General features: G+C 40.8%; 1 protein-coding gene across 3 annotated transcripts in view; it reads left to right on the forward strand.

The window, feature by feature from the left end:
* The window catches only part of NKAIN2 (sodium/potassium transporting ATPase interacting 2), a 957142-nt gene that overhangs the window by 928513 nt on the left and 3173 nt on the right, over positions 1 to 25456 (forward strand). For 2 of the 3 annotated variants that reach the window (XM_025422928.3, XM_049115184.1), the window contains exons 5-7: positions 1703 to 1763; positions 21785 to 21866; positions 22565 to 22653. In XM_025422928.3, the coding sequence (XP_025278713.1) occupies positions 1703 to 1763; positions 21785 to 21866; positions 22565 to 22589 (168 nt within the window). In that variant the 3' untranslated portion in view covers positions 22590 to 22653. The remainder of the gene's footprint in view (positions 1 to 1702; positions 1764 to 21784; positions 21867 to 22564; positions 22654 to 25456) is intronic. The other variant, XM_025422929.3, reaches the window with a different exon arrangement.

Consider the following 25456-nt stretch of genomic DNA (forward strand, 5'->3'; position numbering starts at 1 on the left):
ATTTGATGATTTTTCTAAGATATGTTTGAAAAAAAAAAAGAAAAAGAACTTAATATATTAGTGGTTTTCTTACATAGCTCTGTGTGCTGGTTCAGATACTACATGCAGGGGGAGGCGAACATTCCCTCTTAGCCAGGATTTGAAAACAAAAGCCCTTGAAAAATAAGTTGCAGTTTTTATCCTCATCCATCCCCCCTCTTGTGTGCCAGGATAACTGCCGTTTTATCCCATGCCAGTTCTCTCTGAAAGACAACTAGAATCTACCAGAATATGCTTTTCCTCCCTCAAATCTCAACTAGGGATTTTCTAAAGTTTCTCTTTTAACTGGACCCCTCTTTGTCTCCAGATAATACTGTGCTCTTTAAATACCTATCAGCGTACCTCTGACTTAAAAGTGTTCCACTCACATCTTCCAGAAAGATCACTGTCAGCTAATGGAAAACAACTTCATTAGGTTTCTCACAGGGGCTCCCTCTTGCCCCATGCCTTGGCTTCCTGCTGGAAGATGGCAGGATTTCCCAATGTCCCCTTCCCTATGCCAAATCGTATCCCAAATATTGTCACAGATGGTTAGTTCTCAGCCAGATCAATGCCTTTCTGAACTGTCGTCAAGAATAATCTTCATCACTGTCCCATGCTTTAAGGATTCCCCCAGACAGGAATGTTTTGAGGGGAAAAATTGCACTATCAGGAAATTATATGAGTTTCCATACTTTCACCAGCACTCATAATTCCAGTAAATAAATATTAGACTGATACGAAGGAATACAAAACCACTCCACCTGAGGGGCTAGGCATCAAAGAACTTTGCTGTTCTCCTTAACGATTTCAGCGAGCAAAGACTTCTCTGACCATGGGCACCTATTTGCTGTATGTTTCAGAAAGGATGATGTGATGTGTGCAATCCCAAATTCAATGTCTTGTGATAGCATTCACCCCCATGCTTCTCTGTAATATGTCATCCTAATTGTGCTTCGTATGCTCTGGTTCCTGTTACTGGTCTAAATAAACATTTTTTTTTTTATTTACAAAGTGTCCGTGCAACATACCACAAACTCTTAATATTTTTCCCTCAAAACATTTTCCTGATAGTCGGTAAGAGTCCAATTTTAGAATCTAAGGCTCTTGGCTAATGAACGTAAATTAGAAGTTGATTGGCACAGGGATCCCTGGGTGGCGCAGCGGTTTGGCGCCTGCCTTTGGCCCGGGGCTGATCCTGGAGACCCGGGATCGAATCCCACATCGGGCTCCCGGTGCATGGAGCCTGCTTCTCCCTCTGCCTGTGTCTCTGCCTCTCTCTCTCTCTGTGTGACTATCATGAATAAATAAATAAAATCTTTAAAAAAAAAAAAAAAAAAGAAGTTGATTGGCACAAGTGCAAATGTTATTCCATTAATAAATGACCATAATTGTTTTACGGAACCTAAAATAACTTGTTTTAGATTGCCTGGCAGTTAACAAATCTTAGACATAAACGCAGCTCAGAGGAAAAGAGAGCAATGTATTGATTTACAGGGAAGAAGATAGACATCACTTGAATCAAGAATCCACAATGGAGTCAAGATTCGGTCTGAGGAACCATCGTTTTGGAAAACTGAATCTAGCTTCTCATACACTGTCTGCCTTTGAAGCACCACTCCCCCAATGAGGTCCAGTACGGTTGCCTTTGCCTCTTGTCTAAAGCATCTTTGTTTTGTTTCAGCTGGCAGGGTTCATCTACGCCTGTTATGTTGTGAAATGTATAACTGAAGAAGAGGACAGCTGTAAGTATTAAAGCTCTATTCTGTTTCTTTCAAGTTCAAAGCATCTCCTTTACTGCCTCCTACCTAGCTTTCCTACTTCTCAGACAATATCCTCCCAACACATCACTGGAACAGGGAATAAGCCTTTTGTATCCATCGGACTAAAGTGTTTTCATAAAAGTATCCAGCATATTGAAAAAATGGAGAAGCACCCATGTTGAAAACATATTTCTTTCATGTCATTAAAGGTATTTTTAAAGATATATTTCTCTTATAACAATTCCAGTAGAGAATAAAAAGGGGGCATGGAAGACGGAAATGATTTTTTCAGTGTGGTTAATGTGATGGTTTTCCTTTTATAAACCCTTATTAAGTATTGCTGCCGAATCAGTGTCACCCAGGAGTAAAATTCCCAGCAATCAACAATTTGGAATTGTTCCTAAAATTTTTAAGACTTCTGCTTAATTCAAGGAATGTGTTTCAGGAAACCAAATGTTCGTATTTCCTTTCTGTTACAGTTTGATGCAAATAGCTATAACTCTTTGTCAGAGTCTCGGCATTGAGTTCTATTGGGTGATCCAAAGTTTAGATGCTGGTGTCCTTTAATGAGCCTCAAAGTGGTTCCATTGTGTTTTACTCTTCTAAACATGGCAGATGGAAGGTTTCAATCCTTTCTCGCCCTCCAAAGATCTGAAATTGGAGGACTGGAAAAATACTACTATGCTCGTGGTAGTATCATGGGTACTTGCCTATGCAGCTATCTTTATTCTGAGGAAAAAATCAGAGTTGGGTTTTTTTTTACCGGTTTCCAAAAATATTCATAATGATGGGGATTTCAAGACAGAGAAGATGAGATCCACTGCTCTGTACAGGATAATTTGAGGGAAAATTCCAAAGAGAAATATGTGTTTCTTCTTCACTTTCCAGTCATGCTAGAAAGGAAGAAGCAAGACAAACCATGAGAGACTCCTAACTCTGGGAAACACACAAAGGGTTGCTGAGGGGGAGGTGGGTGGGGGATGGGATAACTGGTGTCGGGCCCTGAGGAGGGCACTCAATGGGATGAGCACTGGGTGTTATACTATATGTTAGCAAATTGAATTTAAATTTTAAAAATGAAAAAAAAAAAAGGGAGAATCAGTATTGGCTGACTGATTTACAGAAGGAGCTTTTTCAATCACAGTAATACATGATATAAAATCAGGAATATACAGTACATAGTTTATGTTATTTGTGTGTTAAAAGAAATGATGGTCCTTTCACCAAAAAAAAAAAAAAAAATGTGTAACACTCCTCAGTAGATCAAGTGTTATGTCAGGCTTTGGAGATTTTAAGATTAGTAGCACACAAGCTTTAACCTCTAGGCATTTACCACATAGTAGGGAAAAACAAACATGTGAATGTATAAGTATAATAAAACTCTGTAGAGCATATATTGTAGGGGATAGAAAAGAGACCAGGAAAGAAGGACACTCTTGAGCATGATCTTGACAGTTGAGTAGATACTGTTGGGTAGCTGATATGAATATGGTGATCTGAGGCAAAAGATGAAAAAGCACCACGGCCTATCACAGCCTGCCACGTGGAAAGCAGAACCCCTGGGACTACTGTGGCTGAATTGTATCTGTATTTCCTGAGAAGACTGGAAAAGAGAACATGAGTGAGTCAGTAGACAAATGGTCATGAGGAGTGAGGAGTTTGGACTTCATTTTATACAGCATGACAGCAAATCAATTGGCAGGCAGTTTATGAAAAAAGAATAACATAATCAGAAATGTGCTTTAGAAAAATCAAATTGGTATCAGGATGAAAGAAAGACTTTGGTTGGGGGGACAAAGCTAGGGAAAGGAAGATTACCTAGGACATCATGAAAATGACTGAGCTACGAGTTGATGAGAGTCTGGACATCTCTGTATCAGAGATACGGTAAGTGACATGTGAAAAGGAGTGGTTCCTGGGTGATGGGTGGGTACTACGTGAGAGAAGGACCAACTGATTCCTGGGTTTCTGGTACGAGTGAATGACTAAATGGAAATGTATTTGAGGAAGTAGAATGGGGATGTGACAACTGGTTCTGTTTAAACACGTTGATCCAGGTACCTAATGAATGCACAAGGGAGGATATCTCACAAGCATTTGTCTTATGCACAAAAGCCTTATTCAAAGATTAGGAAGGGTAATAGATTATGGATTTTAAAATATACGGACTCCACAGCCTATGTGAGTTCATTCTAATACTATCATTTAGTGTCTTTGTGCCAAATCCCTGGTGAAGGGAAAGTCCAAATTTCATAGGGGAATTGAGCCATCTTTCAATCTATAATGTTTGATTTCATTTCACAATGATGTCAGCGCATTTTTATTTTCAGAAAATACTGACACACCAAATCTCCTGGACAGATAATCAGTATCTCTCCAGGAGAGTGCCTCCCAAAGGGGATCTCAGAAATGCTAGCTTCATAAGATACATTGCTCAGAAAAGATTCCAAAGCCAAGGATGTCAGATACCAAAAATTTAGAGTGCACATTTACATATTAACAACTCTGGGGGTTTTGTGGCAAAGTAGATTTTATTTTTCTAATCTACAATTTTGTATCAACCATACTACGTTGGGTGAGCCCAAACGCAAATCAAAGGGAGAAACTAGACAGATTTTTACAGTTTCATGATGCTCAACAGTTCCGCAGAGAAAACACAAAAACATCATACAAGGTCATTAGGAAGGGTCATGGGGCAGAGTGAGAGAGCAGAACTTTTGGCCAAGCACCTTTATTATGGTTTCCTCAGAAAGGAATGGGCAAGGCAGGGGAAACAGATTTAGGATTGGCTAGCTAAGTTTGAACTTGTGTTCCCTGTGACTATTAGCGGATATAGTCTGGGGGCACCTAAAGTCTCCAGATGGTTTAGGCGAGCCAGGGTTGACTTGGGAATAACCAGTGGTCATTTTGTAGGTGTTAAAACATCAATTTATAGAAACAGAGCCAGTGGTCATTTTGTAAATGTTAAAGCATTAAGTTACAGAAATCAAAAGTGGAGTTAATATCCCAAACATTTGAACCCAAAACCCATTTTCATAAGAAATCTTAATAGTCTAGAGAATTAGAATTCAGAGTTTAAGGAATTCTGACCTATGTCAAGGTTTGGCCAAAACCATGTAAATCCAAAGGGATATGAAATCACAAATACCTTTTGGAAGATCAGGTTTCTATTTTAAGCATCTAATGAACTATTTTCAAAAAAAAAAAAAAAAAAAACTCCAAAAAATAGTGCCTATATTATGTGTACTCGACCATGACCCCTTATCTGCCTTTCTCTACAAATTCCAAGCAGCCTCCTTGTAAACAAGTTTCCAATTTTTAGTCTTTTTGCTCAGTGGTTTAGATATGAACTACTTATTTATCTGTATAGCCAAATAGACTGATACTCACCTTAGGCATTCATGGGACTTGTAACCAGTCTGGAGGAAGTGCTAATTTGGGCCAGTTCTGTGTCCAGTTAGGTCCATTACCTGTGGTCATTTACACTCAGAAGTACATTCCAGGTATTTGTCGAACACGGTGCTTTGGATTGATATTTCCCCTGCAGTACTGTCTGTATACTCACCTACTGATACCGCCTAAATGTTCAAGAGTAAAAAAGTTTTGAGATTTCTGTCTAAGTTTTGGTAATCGTATTGCAGAGAAAAAATTATTTTGCTCCTTCAAAGCATTCTGGTTTGGTGAGGAAAAAAAAAAATGTTCTCAGAAAGTAAGGCCTGAAGAATGGGAGAAGTTTAGTGTATATGTCAACAGGGAAGGGATCTCGGGAAATGTCCTTTCTTCCCTGCTACCGAACTGCAAGGAAGCGTTGGATAGCATAGGAGTGGCGGGAGGACGTGTTAGCCACCTGCTTGCCAAATTAGACAAGGTTTCATTCCTGGGAGCCTCATGAGGAGCAGGGGGTGGTTTTAGTTCTGTAACTGTGCTGAAAACCCGCAGTAGAGAGACAAGGGCCCAGTTTTGGAAACTGGAAAATTAAGATATGTACTCTTGATGTCAGTATGAAACTTGACCAGCTCTGTGCTTCATTTTGATACTTCAGGCCTCGGCAGCAGGTGTAGCCAGGGGGCTTCAGAGGCAGAAGCCTCCAGGGAAACTGTGGAAAGGATTCAGGCTCCAGAAGCAAAGTCTCCCACTTCATTCCACGAAATAGCAATCAGTCATCCGTGAGCCAGAGGGAGTTAGACCGTAGGCACACCAAATGCCTGAGAATCTTTGTTTTCCTTATTTCTCCGTGTAAACGGTACCTCATTTACTTTTGTGAAGCCCCAGCTTGATAGATAGGTAGATAGAGGATAGACAGGTAAATAGATAAGAAAGATAGCTATGCTTTAATACAAAGATTTTGTTTTTTGGGGGGTTTTGGGGGGTTTTGTTGTTGTTGTTTTTGTTTGTTTGTTTTGTCCCCAATGAACTAGCTCAGACCTTGAAGTTGACATCTCTGACCTTTCAGTTATAGAAGCCAGAGGCACAGCAAGACAGGCCAGCTGGCCGGGCCAACTCGCAGGACGCCACTGCCATCTCCTGTTCCTTCCTGGAGATAACAGCAGCCCGGGGAGCAGAGCCTCTTCCTTAGAGCAGGAAGATGGGGACGCTCCTGCCCCCATGCACTAATCGCCTAGGGGCTGCAATACCAAAATACCATATTGGCGGGGGGTGGGGGGGGTGGGGGGGGTGGGGGCGGGGGGGGGCTTAACCAACATTAATTGATTTTCTCACCGTCCTGGGGGCTACAAATCCAAGATCAAATTATGGGCAGGTTGACTTCTCACTCTGTCCTGATGGGACCCTTCTCTCGGTGTGGACATGCCCCTGGCACCTCTTCCTCTTCTGACAAGGACGCCAGTCCTATTGGATCAGGGCCCCACCCTTATGACCTCATTTGCAATTAATTGCCTCTTTAAAGGCCTTATCCCCAGATATAATCATATGGGGGGTTAGGCCTTTAACATATACATTGGGGGGGTGGATTTTAGTTCTGACCATTCCATATCCAAACACAGACACACACACACACACATACACACACACACACCCTGTGGCTCCAGGACATTTGAGAGTCCCTGTGAGGTGCAGATTGAGGCCAGCAGTGGCCGTTGACCCATGAAACGCTTGTGGGTAAGAGGCTCCAGGCTGTACTACTTCCCACCTCCCACCCTCCGGGCCCCACGCTACCTAAGGAGTTCTTGGTCAGCACCTCCTGCCTGGGTGTGGGGTGATCTACCTTCAGATGAGTCGCTCTTCTGCAGAGAACAGGCTGGGAGCCTGCTCCAGAGGGTGTGCCTTGACATTGAACCCTATTTGACTGAGGCAACCATTGTCGCGTACTTTCATGTATTTGTTCCTGAAAAGGCAGCGCTATTTCTTCGGAGGAAAGACTTCCTCCAGGAGAGCAGGTGACCCTTGCTGCGCTGTCTTTGTGGCAAGGCCCTTCCCTGTGTCATCTGTTGCCAACCACGCTGAGTTTTCCTCGTGACCTCCAGTCCTTTCTATTCTCCTCGACTTATTCGCTTTTACAATATTCTGTGAAAGGAATGAAATGATCCAAGATTTTCGGTCTGGCATGCTTTTTATGATCTATGTAGCTCTTCTCTGTCTTCATTCCCTAGCTCACCTGCGCCACAGTTGGATGTCCACTTACAGCGATAGAATGAAAAACTTCTCTCTCTGCCTCATTAGTGCTGTTAGATGTGACAATTAAAAGGAAGATGTGCAGCCATGGAAAATAGCACCAATCCAGAAAAGAAAAAAAAAAAAAAGAATCATATGATTTGTCCATTTGTATTATGTTTTCTCATAAGCCTTTTATTTCATAGTTAAACTAAAACTGAGCATCGGTCCTCGAGAAAACGAATCCATGTGTCTAAGGAATCGCTATCTTTTCTAAAAGAGATTCGTGTATTTGCAAGTGTCATTAAATATTCAAATGACCTCTAGAAAGATACAGAATTTCATTAAAAAATAATATCCTACAGGGACTTATTTTGAAAAAAAAATATCGAAAAATGAATTCTAGGTGTTTAAACGTATGGATACACTCAAGCGCAAACCCGCCAGCCAAGAGGAAATGCATAAAACCCTGTCCTGAATTCTCTAAATTCAAGCAGCCTTGGGATAAAAATCACAATCGATTTATAGAAACCTTCATTTGAAAAGCAAACCACAGGAAATTATTCACTTCTCTGAGGCTAATTATTTTCTGTTATTTTTGTTTGATTTTTCTTCTAAAGGCTGCTGGCCTACACTTCTGTGTATTGAACTCCCTTCCATATGTTTTGATCATTTTTCCAGTTTGTCAGGATCATTGAGTTTGGAGGTAATGCTTTGAACACAATCACACACACTCCCACTGTGGGGGGAGAGAGTAGTGGCAGCAGGGAGGGGTACTACCCCTTTAAAAAATATTTGTTTCTGGGGGATGCCTGGGTGGCTCAGGACATGATTCTGGGGTCCTGGGATCGAGTCCCACATCGGGCTCCCCATGAGGAACCTGCTTCTCCCTCTGCCTGTGTCTCTGCCCCCCTTTCTCTGTGTCTCTCATGAATAAATAAATGAAATCTTTTAAAAATAAAAATAAAAAATATTAAAAAATAAAAAATAAAATTAAATAAATAAAAAATAAAAATATTTGTTTCTCCCCATTTATAAAGAAATGAAAATCTACAGAAGAATGCATAGAAAATACAAACTACACGAAAAGAAAATTAGAATGACCCCATAATTCTGAATTTTGTTTCTCCATTAACATTTCAATGTAGTATATGGTTCCTAGTCCGTCCTTCCTTCCTTCCTTCCTTCCTTCCTTCCTTCCTTCCTTCCTTCCTCCCATCTCCCCTCCCTTCCTATTATCTATCTATCTATCCGGTTGATAGGGTCATTCTATACTTTTTTTTTTTTTTTTTTTGGTAATTTAAACTTTCCTTCTTGTTATTTACAAATCACTCCTCAAACATAACCTAAGGGGTAGGCAATTAGCAGCTCAAAAAAAGGCACCAAATTCTTGGGTATCAGATTGACAAGAGTTCTGAGAACGTTGTATCTGCTTTACTTTTGGAGTGTCATACTCAAGCCATCAAATGAGAGAATAATATATCGTTAGTATGGTACTGTTTTATCATCTCTATAACATTTGTTTTGGCTTTTCAAGGTAACTGAGGGAAATAATCTTGTCCACGTCTGCTAGCCTCCCACAAAACCCAAACTTGCCATTTCACTCCCCATTTCTGAGTGGAATCACCTATTATTAAAGCCTGGAGCCCCAGATTTCGAATGCTACTAATCTCTAGCTATGCCGCACGGGGTAAAAGATGTTACCTTGCTCCTTCCTCAAGCCCCCAAAACCTCAGAAGCTCTGCTTTTATTTAATTTTACAACTATTGATTCTGCTTGAGAGTCCTTTTGGACTGAGAACATGGCAGGTTTTAAAATGATGGAAAACTGTCTACCACACCATTCCAACACCTTAATTTTGTAGGCTCATAAAGATTAAATGACTTGCCCAAGGTCGCTGAGCTCATTCGTGAACTTCTGACACCAATACTGCATATACTGACCCCCTCGGGATGAGGGACTATTAGTCAGTGCCCTCCAGGACCACACCTGTCTTGACCACTGCTGTATCCTCAGCATCTAGCCCATCTCCAACCTGGAGCAGGACTCAATAAGCATCTGGGAAATAAATGAATAAATCAATCAGCTCTCTGCAAACGCCTCTTGGACTATCTGGAAACTGATGGGGAAATGTGACATCTCCTTAGACCCCAGTTTATTGTAAGTAAATGAATAATCAATTATATAATAAAGCACTTTTGTCATATTCCAAGCAAATGATAGGAAGGGGTGGGTTGGAGACATGCCGCCATATGTAAAAAATAAAAGACTGAATAAATGATCAAGACCTGAAACAAGTGCTGACGTATACATATGCCTCCTGTCCATCACACCAAGTTTCTCTCAGAGGCAACAGCATTCCCTCTCAGTGAAATACACAGTTTTGTATTTCACTGTCTTCCCCATTAACCAGGATGGCTCTCTTTTTTTTCCTGCCAACTGTTACATTCCTCCCTCTTGTGGTCACTGAAGGGAAAATACATGAGCTTCGTTTCTAACCATGAAATTTCAGGTGGAAGTTGAGTCTGATTCCTCAATGGTCACTCCTTATTTTCCCCTTTTGCTCACTATGCCCCCTCCATTATACCCCACTGCTTCCCACTTATGCCCACAGACATACGTACTCACACTCACATCCACACACCCTGGCACATGCACACACACATGTAACCATCTTTAAATAAATTTCATGTCCCCAAGTCAAAGATGAAGGGGAAGGAAACTGATTTATTCCCTACCCTCTGTTGATTCAGAACAAACAGGACCTTGTTTCTAGAGAATCACGTCGAGGTGACAATATGCATAGTGGCAAAAAGGAGGCCCTTTGGGGTGTGATAAAGGAAGTGTTCCATGCAGAAGAGATTTCTGGCTGGGAGAAGTGACATTGTCTGGTATTCTTCAGGTTGTTTCAATCAGCCGCGATGGAAAAGAAAGCCAGCAAATGAATGGAAGGAGAAGTGGGGACATTTACAGAAATGATTAAAAGAAAAACCTTCCAATTTGATGACTCCGCTTCATCTTCCAGTTCTGCAGGTCGCGGCCCCCCTGTAATGGACTCACACATCTCTCTGTCCTCGCATTGATAATGACATGACAAAGAAAGAGGCTAAGTGGCAGGAAAATGGCATGCTTTTAGCACCACAGTGTAGATACACACGCTCACAAAATAAAGTTGCTGGGATCCCACAGCCCCATCTCGAAAAAGAACAAATGAGAACAAGACAAAGCGCCGGCCCAGGACACCGAGCACTAAAAGCCCTCCAGAGCCTGCTGGTCAAGAGGGCTCCACATTCAACGTTCGCCTTTTGATACGTGATGCTGGCAGGTGCCCACTTCATTATGTCCAGTTGTGCTTGGGTTTGGGAAGCGCCTAATAGAGACTCAAGGCCGGGCTTAGCTCTCTCCCCGATGGCAGGAGGACAAAAAGGCCCACAGCACTGGGGAAGGCCACCAGGGATGCCCAACGGAAACATCTGAGCAGAGAGCAGCCTTACACGGAGCCTCTGAAAGAGGGCCTTGGACCTAAGTGAGCAGAGGGCTGACCCTCAGGCCTGCGTGACATTTGAATGAGGCTGAGGTCGCTGCGGAGGCTTGGAGGCTGGGGAGGCCTCCACGAGGATGGGTTGGCATTGTGTGGCAGCAAGTGAAGGAGAAACAAACTCAAAGCTCGCAGGAGGTGAGGTCTGTTTAAATAATAGAAAGTAATTAGACTGAAGACAAAAATCAGCGATGGCATTTTATAATTACAATTAATTTAAAGGTTAATTTCCTTTGGTGCTAAAATCTTATTTAAAACATTTACCAGGGAAGGAAATTAGGATGTTGCTATCAAGAGGCATAGCGTGCTTCTGGGAATCCAGGCCTATTATCACTTGAAAATTAGGTTAGGCCCAAAGTGGGAATTTCAATTCATTTTTGCGTATAATGGATGGTGGTCAGGCTCAGAGTCAGTGGGGCTGGCTGGGGCAGGCGGTGCAAGATTTGCATATTTGGTTTGTTTGTTTATGGGATTAATTGCAAATGTTTTCCAACAAAGGATCCTGGTTTATACATGAACAATCCTGACACGAGAAAGAAAATTGGATATGGATTGCTTGCTGCCTTTGTAACTAATGAAGTTGATGTTAAGGAATTCCCAAAAGCAGAAAAGCAAAGGGAAGCACAGAGTCACATCCTTGCGCCTTCGTCTCGGAAGTGAATTGAGTCGGGGGGACGGTGTTTCTTGCGGTTGGCTCCAAACCTACCAATCCTACTCCCCACTCCCAATTCCCACATTTGTTTTCATCGCCCTGTTTTCCAACTGGAAACCGTCACATCTTAGGTTCCAAATGCTACGTCTGTGTGTAAATATATAAGTATAAAATATGCATATACTACACAGACTCCACGGTATATGCATAGACTACTCAGCAGCTCATCTCCCTGGAAACTTGCTGAGTAAAATTAAAGTATCATAGTATTAACAGTCAGAGAGAAGTAATTCCTTTGCCCTGATTTTTTTCCCATTCACTCTGCCTGGGTAGATTTGCTCATTTTAAATATTTTATTACTGCCATTGGTCTGTAAACTCACCCCAGAAATATGGAACCGTGCAGGATCCTAGAGCTGTGAGCAGTATTAGCAATCAGCTGCTTTAATCCCCTCATTTTACAGTTGAGGAGAGGGACCCTCAAATTGACTTGCTCTAAATTAAACAGTCATTTAGAGGCAGACCTGGGAATTGAACCCAAGTCTCCTGGTTTAAATATACTTTCCACGTCGCTTCACTATGACGATCAAGATAGATTCTTTCAACACATATTGATCAAGTAACCGCTCTTTGGTTGGCTACGTGTTAGTCACAGGGAACCAAGCAGATCCCGCCTTTGCCTTCATGATGGTTAGAGTCAAGGATGCAGCTCACGCAGACACCCACTGTCGTTCCTGATGAGAACTCAGGCAAAGGGAGGAGGCGGTGTGGTGGGAATGCATCCCCGTGTGCCTCGGCCAAGTGAGAAGACTAGAACATTCTTCCCCGAAGAGATGACATTTTGGCTGAAATCTAAAAGATACGTCAGGGACATATGTAGAATTTGACAAAAATAGGCGCGCCTTTGTTCAAGGGGACTACTTCCCAATCCATACTGACCCGAATGTACACCATAATTCACACAGGAATAATATTGTTTTTAAAGAGCTCAATATAGTAAATCTAGTTTCAGCTTTCCAAAACGCCGGTTAGAATGCTAGGATAACCACTGGACTCTCTTTCCTGAAACTGCTACAGTCGTTCTGAAAAGATGATCAATTGAGGCTCAAGAGTTTGGTGATTTTCCTTTGCATCTAGAGGATGCAAAAGTGATGCCAAGGTGACATTAGCAAGACATGCACGGCTCTTCTCTTTTCCTAAATATGCCTCCCTGCACAAGTGGGCCCGCACCCTGATGAAAACTGCTGCATTTAAACGGGCCGTGCCTTCTACATGTCACCTGGATGTCAGCTGAGAAGACAAGCCGGGCCGTGACCTACTCGCTCACCTGTATCTCATAATAGCTGCCCTCTCCGATTCCAGCTGGAAGGCCTGGCCTACCTGATTGAAAGCAAGTAGAACAGGGGAGAATGAAACAAAGATTTGGGGAATCTGCTCCATCCAAATGGCCCAGCACAGAGTGAGCCAAGACACCTTCAAAGCGGTCGTCTCCTGACAACCCTACCCAAATCTGAGAGGAACAGGTAAACCTTTTCCTTCCTTAGTAATCCTTCACCAAGCATTGAGCTCATGCTCTCTGCCTGGTCCAGCAGGATAAGTTTTCAAGATCTGCATCCTAGCACACTCCACAGGATAGTTCCTTTTGCCTACATACAGGCTGACGTCTCATAGACTGTAAACCTCATAGACCAAGAGATTGGTCCCAGCCTCTCTGTCCTTGTATATAATATACAAGGCGATTCCCAAAACAAAACAACTAGAAATATGAAAACTCAGCTCCATGTAGTTTTTTAGGCAAAAAATATCTTCCCTTTGTTCTATATTATGTCACACCAGCTCTTTCGTGGCTTGTCAGACCACTGTTAACCAACAGAGTGGGCAGTTGAAGGGTTTCCATAGACCTACCTCAGTTGTCCTCAGCTTCTGCTGATGACCCAATACTTGTGTCATTCCACACAATACGTTTGTAAATTCTAACACCCAGGTCTTGTCCTCTCAGTAAAGAACCTAACTATGCATTTTAAATTATTTTCTTTGCATAAATCCCTTCCAAAAAAAGAAAGATGAGATCTCAAATCCATGCACAGTGTATCTTTAATACACACGCGTCTAAGTATTGCACGTGACACTCGATCCTGTCAATAACCCAGTGAAGTTGGGATGGTTTCATTATCCCCACTTGAGAGAGGACAACAGTCAGGCTCAGAGCAATTGTGACCTACTTGTGGGTATGATGCTGGTAGGAAGTGAAGATCCAACCTGAGCCAGGTCTTCTGACTCCAAAGTCTGTGATTTTTACGCTACTTCATCACTTCCCTGCTGTATCCAGTGGGACTTATAATAGTGGAGGCTCGTTTGAGAGCAACATCCTGGTGTCAGCGGAAACACAGCATGTGTTGCTTCAAATCTCCCCTAAAATACCACCTTCACTGCAAAGAGGCAGAAAGAGGCAAGAGCAGAGAGACAGCATACTTTGTCAAGTGGAACTAATATTTTCTTTTTTTTTTTTTTTCTGTTTTCAAAACCAAAAGCTTAAGGGGGTTACTCAAACTATTTCTCACCGAAGAAGTATCTCTTCTGCTACGGTATTACTGTAGTGATTGGGTTTCACTCATTTTTTGGCGTATGTAAATGCGTTTGTTACCAAGTGTAAAATATTGAAGGTCTGGTTCTAACACAACTAAGAGAGAAACATGAAGACCGGGCCCTGAGAAGAACCTGAACAAGGTTAGGAAGTGAAGCATCTGCAGTGATTTAGCTCATGAGTCTCATTTCATTCCATATGCGCTTCGTCTGTCAGGATCTCTCTGTAATGTAACAGTCACTTTAGTGACCTTTACGTCACCAGCAGGGTAAAGTACCCCTGCAAAGGGTTGTGTTTCCCTAATCAGGGAAAAAAAAAAAAAAAAAGAGATAACACAAAGTCCACTCAGGGATTTTAGCCCAGACCAAACACCTCAAGCTCCCACAGTAAGCTGAATTGCTGCCACCAAGTAAGTCTTTGTGGAGGAAGGTGGTTCTTTTGAATTTGGCCTACCGTTGGTTATGCTCTAAATTTCTTTTGTGCAACTGGAGATAAGTACCCTTGAAATTCTCACCTGCAGAGATAATGTATATACACTCTATTTTCATGGGCCCACACACATTCTTTCATGTCTTTCAATGAGTTCTTCTAAATATTTAGCCTTAGTTTTATGTGATCTGCCTTTTAAAATTCCCCCTCATGGTCTTTTCCAGTTCTGTCTCCAAAAGGGAGTATGTTAACTAGTGGCTTTGTCATTAATAACCAGGGTACAATTTTATATGACAAAGCCTCACTACCAACATTTATTTCAAAAAGGTAGCTTTAGGTTTACTGAACTCAATGTTCATGATTAAGAGGTTTGAATAAATGGGAAGCTCACAACAGGGAATATATTTTAGCAAGGAATATTTATTCAAAAAGCATTTTTCTCTTACTTAATAATATTTAAAATTCCACTATTATTAATGTTATTAATTCATAGTTATTAAACTGATATGGTAATTTACTAATTTAAAATAATTGGACCTCCCAGTGTCTCCATAGGTCAGTAGCTATAAATACACCCATATTGCAGGTAGGAAAAGTAAGGCAGAAAGAAAATGTAACAATTGCAAGGAAAACGGTAACATTCCCGAGTTGTCTTCAGAGGACCAAAGGCGAAATCCCTCCAATGAGGCAAAAATTAAACAAGCACAGTCTTTATTTTATTTTGTCAGCTTCTGCCTCATTGTCTACCTTTGTTTAGGATGATGTAAACTGAAAAAAAAAAAAAAAAAAAAAGGATGCTGTAAACTGGCCAGAAAGAGAATAATGTTTTTCCTTTTTTAAAAAAAAATATATTTTATTTAATCATGAGAGATATAGACAGAGACACAGGCAGAAGGAGAAGCAGGGTCCTCACAGCGAGCCTGATGCGGGACTCGATCTTCAGACACGGGATCACACCCTGAGCCAAAGGCAGACACTCAACCACTGAGCCACCCAGGCGTCCTGAGAATAATGTTTTTCCTACCAATTATCAACATTTGTGGCACTCGATAGCTTTCTTTGATGAATGACTCTCTCAACAGTCTCACTTTGAAGCTGATGATGTCTTAACTCCTCTAGGCCAAAAAGACCACAGTGGTGGCTTCTTCCCATTGGTATTCAAAAACTTTCTTTTTATCTCACAACAACTAACATTCTAGGTCTTCCAGAAAGGGTCTTCTCTTTATTATCATCGAAGGCTTTAAGGAGGAAAGAATAAAAGCAGTTGAATTTCACCAACATCTTCCACGCTCCAATGATTGCCTCATTTTTCTTTACAGCCTAATAAGTTTATAGAGAGTTCACTCAGTTAACACAGTCTTCCAGGAGCCAAGACACTGTTCCGGGTTCTGGGCTACTGTAGGAAACAGTAAATTTCACCCAGTTTACCTTATAGCAATGGGATCAACAAAGAAACAAGTAGATTACAGGATGTCAGATGGAGATAGATGCATTCCAGGGAAGCCCAATAAGGTTGAGTCAGGAGAAACTAATCTCTAAAGATCCCAGCAGGTCTCCACCTGACCTTCCACTAGTTCACGTTATGTTTCGCTTTTTATAGGAATGCCCTGGCCCTTGCCTCTTGTATGTGCCAGTTATCACTTACAAACTACATTTCCAAACGAAGCCCAGCACCAACTCCCTGACATTTGGTTTTGTTCTATTAAAGGCAACAGCATTCTCCTAGTCAACAAATGTCTGAGTTCAACATTGAATCTTGCCTTTTCCTCTCCTTCCCCCATATTCAAAAGCTTGGTGTGGGGAATGTTTTCTACCTCTTTCTCCACATATCTTGAATTCATGGTCATCTTTTCTTTCTCATCCCCCTAATCCTAATTCAGGCCGTTAGTAATTCCTGTCCTTCACGTTTTCTGATAAGCAGATAACAGGCAATATTCCAAGTAGCTATGAAGAAAACCTGCCTCCTTATTTTGAAAGACACCACTGTAATCAGAGTTATATGAGATGGGGCTGAGAATATAAGTAATTTTCAGGAAAAAGGATCATTTAAATGTTTATATGGTATCCTGCATAAGTTATTAGACACAGAAGAAATGAACTAAACCTTTAAGGATGCTCACCTTATCTCCTCTGAAAGATATGATACACAAAAACCAAGACATCTCATTAGTAACCATCACTGAAAAACCAGCTTAGGTGGGGTTTTGCTTTGAACCTTGTTCACATCTGAATATTCCTAGAATATTAGGTTGGAGATGAGAAGAAGATGAAAGAGTAAATTTTCTAGAAAGACTATCCACTTCACAGTAATTTTGTAAAGATAGTTGATATCACCTAAAAGGGCTTTAGAAACTCTTAAGTATTATGCAATTGTCTGGAACTTTATTTTTATTTTCAGGAAATAAGGAGATTCCCGAGGAACAAAAAATAGGCTTTACCAAATAGTGCAGAGATGAGCCATGAGCCAAATGTCTAGACGCCATCACAGTTACTTAGAAAAAGGACCTGTCAGGTGTTTTTAGGACCCTTATTGCCCAGAAAAGTTTTACAGCATGGAGTACTCTCCTTGGAGCCTAAATACATATCATTATGTAAAAGAAAAGGAAAACAGATCAAAGGGGTATTAAGGTATTCTAAAAATGTAAGTTAAACCCCAGTGACTCAATTTTTTGAGGAAGAAAAAGAAATGGTTTCTTCTACTTCTGCTCTGCACCCATGTGACACCAAAAGAGTTCCAGATGTGGGTGAAGGACCATCTGCAAAAGTGCAAGGAATTGAGCCTGTCTACATGGATCACACCAATATTGACTGTAGTAGTTAGTGGGGACCAGCTTGTGTCTGCTCCTCACCCTCGGGCCTTTATGAAGACATCCAAACAATTAGCGAGAATGAAAATATGTGGAAACTGACCTTTCATAATTTCCTCTGCTGTGAACTCAGGCATGTTTATAAAATACCCAACAGAGAATATGCCCTTTGATTGTTGTTTAAATGCGACTGCCCTCCTCATGAGTGCAATGGTAACAATCCATCCTGGTTACATTCGGATCCTCCTCTTTTCTCATGTTGGTTCTGAGTCACCTGCTGTTGGAGCCTCTTTCTGGCTCCAGATGATCTGAATTAGCAGAACAATGGCAATCCTTCTACCACAGTTTTAGTGAGATCCTCCCTAACTTGGGGAGTTGTAAGCCAGCTCTACCAACCCCCACACCAGATACATGGAGGCTAAGAAGAACAAGCCCCAGACAGCTCAAACACTCCTCCCAACACATACTCAGAACACACCTCATTTCCCTTCTGGCCTTCTCTCATGTCCTGCTCCCAACTGCTCCCAACTCAAGCTTTGTTTTCCATGTTTGGTCCTGATTCTATCCATTGGACCTGAAGATTCATCATGGTTTCTTCTAGTTACCCCTTGGTTCACTCCTCAGTCTTTGGCTTGTTACCATCTGCCTTTTTCTGCTCTCCATCTCAAACTCCTGGGAAGCAGCCAAGGAAATATTTCCTAACACCAATAATAACAATAAACCTGAGTTTGACTTAGATTTCCGTTTCAGTGGAGGATACCTTACCATTTACGTCTGCCGTGATCTTATTCTACTCTAGCTCACCTTATTCTCCAGCGCCAGAGTGAGGACCATCCTACTGAGGGGGGACCTTGGAACAAGGACATGTTAATGCTATGAACACCTCTCAGCAAACCTGTCCCTAACAAAGTCCCATTGTTGACAACAGCAAACCCAAATGAAAGGGAATTTAGGCACTATCTGTACTGAATCTCCAATCATAGACAATAATTTCTCAAAATAGCAAGCTTTAAATATAGTTGCCCCTTAATTATGGGATAGCTCTTCTGGTGCCATTTATATTAGCTAATGTACAAATGTGGGCAATTCAGAAAACAAAGGAGACTCCTTTTCTTCATTCATCTTCTGTAAAATACTCGGTACAGTTTCATAGTTGTCCCAAAATACACTCTTCCTGTTTTTTTTCTTTCTTAGAAGAATTATATAAAGAAAATCCTGGGGACCCCTGGGTGGCTCAGTGGTTGAGCATCTGCCTTTGGCTCAGGGTGTGACCCTGGGGTCCCAGGATCAAGTCCCACATCAGGCTTCTTGCATGGAGCCTGCTTCTCCCTCTGCCTGTGTCTCTGCCTCTCTCTCTGTCTCTCATGAATAAGTAAATAAAATCTTCAAAAAAATAAAATAAAATAAAACCCTTCACTTGAGGAAGAAAAAAAAAAGAAAATCCTGATTTTTTTAATGAGACTTAATTTTCTTCTTCCACACCATATGTCTCCCCCAGGGCTCTCCATTCCCTATTTCATTTTATCCTCACACTAATTGTATGAAATAAGTATTTTAATTCCTATTTCTGAGAGATGTTAAATGATTTGTTTAAGGTCACACAGGCTGGCCTTAAAGTGGTCAAAGCAGTATTTGAACCTTGATCTTTCTAACATCAGGGCCTTTGTTCTTACACCGTTCCACTTTTGATGAGAAAGAGAAATTCACCCTCAAAAAAGCATTCTCATAATAAAAAGAAATGAGGTATTAAACCATAAAAAGACATGAGGGCACCTCAAATGCACACAACTAAGGGATAGAAGCCAATCAGAAAAGGCTACATACTGTGTGAGTCCACCTATATGATGTTCTAGAAAAGTTAAATTATGGAGACAGTAAAAAGATCAGTGGTTGCCAGGGATGAGGGGAGGGAGGGATAAAAGGCAGAGCACAGAGGAATTTTAGGGCAGTGAAACCCTTCTGTATGAGACTAACATTGTGGGTACACGTCATTATACCCTCATCAAAAAACATACTTGAGGGGCACCCAAGTGGCGCACGCTTGGTTTCATCATGGATCGTGATCTCCATGATCTCATAGTCATGAGATTCAGCCCCACATCAGGCTCTGCACTCAGTGCAGAATCTGCTTCAAATTCTCTCTCCCTCCCTCTCCTTCCAGCTTGCGCTCTCTTGCTATCTCAAATAAATAAATAAAATCTTTTTTAAAAATTTTAAAAATATGGTTTAAAATACCAAATGTGAACCCTGATGTAAGCTCTGGACATTGACCGATGATGATGTGTCAGTGTAGATTCAACAGTTACAACAAATGTACCACTCTGGTGTGGGATGTTGATGGTAGGAGAGGTTGTGCGTATGTGGGGACAGGGTCTGTGTAGGAACTCTATACTTTCTGCTCAGTTTTGCCATAAACCTAAAACTGCTCTAAAAAATAAAATCTGGGCATCCCTGTTGGCACAGCAGTTTAGTGCTGCCTGCAGCCTAGGACATAATCTTAGAGACCCTGGATCGAGTCCCACAGTCAGGCTCTCTGCATGGTGCCTGCTTCTCCTTCTGCCTGTGTCTCTGCCTCTCTCTCTCTCTCTCTCTTTTTCTGTCTCTATGAATAAATAAATAAATAAATCTTTAAAAAAATAAATAAATAAAATAAAAAACAAAAAATAAAATCTATTAAATAAAGCTTTCCCCACTAAACAAACATCATAGACTTGATGTTATTGCACCCCTTGCTCCAATTTCTACCTGTAGCATTTAGGATACTAAAAAGAGAACAAAAACTAGTCAAAGCTAAAGCAATAGACTCTGACTCCAGAAGAAGTAAAGACATCCACAGGCATCCTAATTCAATCTCAATTTCCCTTTCTTTCTCCTTCCTGTCCTCTGTATCACCAGCCTTTCATTATTTTACCCATTTCATCCCTGCCCCTACACAACGGTTATATCCAGGAGTGTAAAAGAAAGAACAAAAACAAAACTTTTTAACAGTACTCTTAGTATTTACTGTTGCCGTGACTACTGCTTCCAAAAACTCAGTGGTGTTGAACAATCATTTATTATGCTTACCAGTCTGTGGATACGGATTCAGACAGGGCACTGGGAGGATGGCTTTTGGGTGATCCCTGATATCAGGGGCCTCAGCTGGGAAGACTCCATGACTGGGCTGGAAGCATTCTTGCTCATGTGCCTAGGTGGTGATGCTGGCTATCGGAGGGAACCTCATCCAGCCCATTGGTCACAATACATACCCATGGAGTCTCCATTAATCTCTCCATGTGGGCTAGTTGGGCATGGCAGTGGTGTTCCAGGAAAGCATCCCAAAATAGCAAAGGGACGCACATGACATCTCTATGATCTAGCCTTGGAAGTCACAGAGTATCACTTCTACCAAACTCTGTAGGTCAGAGTGGCCACCAAGCTCTATCTGGGTTCAAGAGAAAGGAATACAGACCAAAACCACCAGATGGGAGGAGTGTCAAGGTCACCCTGTAACAGCTATGGAACAGGAGATCTTGTTGCAGCCATTTTGGGTGATATACTCTATCACAGTAACTTTAGTTATAGATCACTGTACCTTAAATATTTAGGTATGTAGGGGCGCCTGGGTGGCTCAGCAGTCGAGCATCTGCCTTCCGCCCAGGGTGTGATCCTGGGTTCCTGGGATCGAGTCCCACATCAGGCTCCTTGCAGGGAGCCTGCTTCTCCCTCTGCCTGTGTCTCTGCCACTGCCCCCTACCCCCCGTGTGTGTGTGTGTGTGTGTGTGTGTGTGTGTGTCTCATGAATTTAAAACAAAAAATCGTTAAAAAAATATTTAGGTATGTATTGCATTTTAATGTTTGGTTGGACATTGCCCCACATCTTTATTTCTGATTGCATATTTCAAATTATAAATCCCATATCGGCAGGGACAGCCGCGTTGAGTTAATTTACACAGGCTCCACCATAGCACCTTGTACTTGACACTCAGAGTATAATATTATTACTAGTGCTGCAGTCGCTGATAGATTCATGCACTTAAGCGATCATTATTTTTTACATTTGTAATGTGTTGCAGAAAATCTCCACACTCACCAAAAAGACATATAGCATCTTTACTGCGCAAGTGAATTTTATTACTCCAATTAGGTCTTGGTTGCTTGAGAGGAGTACGTAATTTCTTCTCCAAGTGAATAGATTCTTGTAAAGCAATAATTGAATCTCACAATTGAGAGGGTGAAAAAATCACTACCCTGAAGGAACGACGATCGGTTTTCCTCCACAATTAGTCACCTTGGTTTTAATAGAGTATTAAATGGTTTATATTAGTAATCTGTGTGAGATCTTGATCGCGAACGTTGAGTTCTTTTGAAAAGTTAACTAATGAAAGCAATTGTCCCTTTTCAGTTGATTTCATAGGTGGGTTTGATTCTTATGGCTATCAAGGCCCTCAGAAGACATCTCATTTACAACTACAGCCTATGTACATGTAAGTATCCTACTTGGAGTATTCTTCTGTGATACTAAAAGATGATTAAGTAAACATTACCTGGCACACAGTAGATGGCATGCAGCTTTCCTCCAATTACATACTTCCAGTATTTTCTCTTCTATTAATATTGTCTTTGGGATAATTCTAATGACATTTTCTTCATAATTCTTTTTTAAATTTAATTTATTCGAAATGCCATCTCTAAAGTGACCTTTAGTCTTATATATATAAGTATCAACTACATAGCTCGAAAGCCTTTATTAATATACTACTTATTTGAATGACCCCAAACTTGTATAATTTGAAAATATGATATAACATAGGAGGTAGTTATATGCAACTATATATAAGCTGCGTGTTCTGGCTTTTCCAGAAGAGTCTCAGTTTACACGGGTTGTCCTGGTATAGTTATTACTGGTGCCTCCTCTTCCTCTCAAAAGTATTCTCATTTGGATGATAAATGACAGGTTATACATAGTTATATATAGCATAACCCTAGTATATATAGTATAACCTTAGTTATATGTAGTGTTAAAATTTTTTTAAACTGAGCAATTATACTCTGTTATCATTTTTCTGATGTGAAAAGTGAAAATTAAGCCAGAATAGTAACACTGAAATTTATCAGACCCTTAGCTCTAGCACTCAAGAGAGCAGACATACAATCAGAGCCTGATTTTTATATCTGTGTTTAGGCAAATTCCCTTGGATAACAACTGATAACAAATTCTATATATCAGCATCAAGTGATATGCTGAATTGCAAGCGAAGATCAAAATAGAAAGTAAGATTCCAATTCATTTTGAAATGTGAGCTTCTCTCTTTGAAGATATGTGTTTGTCGTCGTTGTCCTCCACCATTGAGTCATCTTACCTTTTAGTATCGTTAATGTGTAGGATAATAAATGGATTTTTGGACTATTTCCCCTCCGAGAGATTAAAGTAATCCTTATACACCTTGCCCCCGTAAGCTTCTCCTTCAATGGGAAAGGATCTATGCATCGTGCCTGCATTTTTCTTTGGAAGTATTTGGTAACTCCACTAGTAAAAAAGGACTTTATCAGGTCAGAACTCAGCCAATATTGTATGTCATTCAAGGCATCCCCTCTGCAAACAGTGCATTACACATTTTCTTTTCAGTCTCCCTGCAACCACTGCCCTGATTCAGGCATTCGTTACCTTAAATCTCCTGTTGCTTTCTGATTTTAGTACCTCTATCCCATCCTCCATGTGGCTGCCAAATTAATCCTCTCAAGGTACCATTTTGGCCATTGCCCTCCCCTGCCCCCAAACTGTGAATGAATCCTTATTACCTGCTGAACAAAGCCTGCACTCCTCACCATGCAAGCTTATTCTGCAAGCTTATTCTGATCTGGCCCCAGCATTCTGCTGAAATATTATCTCCTCTCTTGGACCCTTAACAACTTTTGACTCCCAATCATATGCAGATGACGCTAGGAGACAATGAGCAAATGTAATAATAAGAACTGGCTACTGTCCTCCCAAAGCTTATAGTCTATTGAAGGCAGTATTAGTCTGATATTTCACTTTATCTCTTTTTGTTTGCCAACCAAACTAGATCTCTTGCTTTCTGCAAATATGACATTTTTTTCCAATTGTCCGTGCAGTACCCGACACCAAACATATTTTTTCCCCAAGATGAAATCCCACTATCCTTCAGATTGTATCTCAAATACATCTTTTGGAAGATTTTTAAATCTCTTTTTCCTCTGATGCTTTTTTTTTTCCTTTTGCCTCATACTACAGTTGTTTTCTATTTAGAACATGCCTCTCCTAGCCTCCCAGGAAGATTCATTAGCTTACATAAAAAGTAAAATGATCTTTTAAATTCTTTACCACTCTTCTCAATATTATATTATAGACTTATGTAAAGTATTCTATTAAAAAATAATGGCAAAGCAGTAAAGAGTAGTGGTTAGGATGACCTACTGAAGGCAGAGTACTGGAGATAAAATTCCTTGTGACCTTGGACATACAATTTTATATTAGCATTATATTAACAACTTTAACTATTCTCATCAAACCTAAGTTTCCTTATCTGCAAAATAGAAATAATATAGCATACACATTTCATATAATTATTCTGAATCTATAAGCACATATGACATAAAACATGCCACATAGTAAGAGCTTAATAAACATAACTTATCATTAGTAGTGATGATGCTGTGTTAACCAATACTACTTACTAAAAGATTGTGTCAGATCAGAAATAAATATACCATTTTTCATTCCCAAAAGATTTCCTCTGTAAGCAACGTGTCATATATATAATAGCCACCCAAGCAACATGTGACAATATGTTTGTGCTTAAGATTAGACCAGAACATCAACAAAGCTTGCGATTGCTCGCATAACATTTCTTTACCGTGTAGCACTTCATTGTGTTGGTCAATAGGGATGATCAATAAATGTGATCGAGTTATAATAAATTACGTGGAACCACATACGCAGGATTAGCTATGATAATAACATGAGAATGCTAATTGAGCATCATCAAGTATATTGTTTCAGATCAGGCATTAGTAATTCTAATGTTGTCTTTAAGGAGGCGACTCTGCAGATTTAATATCCAGCATTAAATTCCTTGAGGACAAAACTTCCCATGGTCTTATTAAACAGAAGATTTTAAATGCCAAACCAAAAGTAATAAAAATACTGTTTTCTTCCTTCCTGCCTGCGAATGCTAGAAGTATGCAAGAAGTTTCAAGTCTCACGGCTCATGAAATAAGTGACGTTTAATGAAATTCAATTGAGAAATTAGAAATACTTGCCTATAACGAATCACTAGTCAAAATACTACTCCTGTCCCTTCTACAAAACGTCCCCTGTGGGACTTCAAATACTACAACACTAAGATTTTTATTTTACAGATGAGGAAACAGGAAGAAGAGAAAGGAAAACGAGGGTCACAGGACTTGTTAGCTTTGCAACCCTCAGGGATCAGCCTGCTGAGCCCTTATTTCCCTGTTCTTTCCAAATTCTTAGACAGACCTGTGAGTTTGCTCTGGCATTCCCTGGATTTCCTGATTTTTTATTTAGCCGCCGGACTCCCAAACAGGCCTGCATCCCTCCCGTTCTCTGTGCTCCGCTCATCGCCTCTGATTTGACATTACACAGCGCTGAATGAAGGGCTTTCCACCTTGGCAGCCCTCAAAACCACTCATTTGAGAGCCATTGCCTATTCAAATTCTGTAGAACACCCCAAAGCGACTCACATATAAACCTCATCCCCACTGAGAGGCAGGGGTCCCAACATCTCCTATGTCTTTGTCCTTTGGGGTGTAGCCTTTCCTGTCAACCTGCCATAAAGAAGTCTCATAAAATAAGAGTAATCTAACATCATGGGCCAGTTCAAGCACTTTCACGATATTCTATAGCAACTAGAAATAAAAGCTGTTCCTTAGAAGGAAAGCAAATGCTTAAAAGTAATGTGCAGTGTTAGGTGGGGGGCTTCCATCATCCCCAGTAAATTTGTGGACTGAGAGCTTCAAAAACTCTGCCCTGACTTCCATTCACCTCCCTGTTTCAGCTCCTACCATCACTGAATTAGTCCTCTCTTCTTCA

This window comes from Canis lupus, chromosome 1 (genome assembly GCF_003254725.2).
Source record: "Canis lupus dingo isolate Sandy chromosome 1, ASM325472v2, whole genome shotgun sequence".
NCBI lineage: Eukaryota > Metazoa > Chordata > Mammalia > Carnivora > Canidae > Canis > Canis lupus.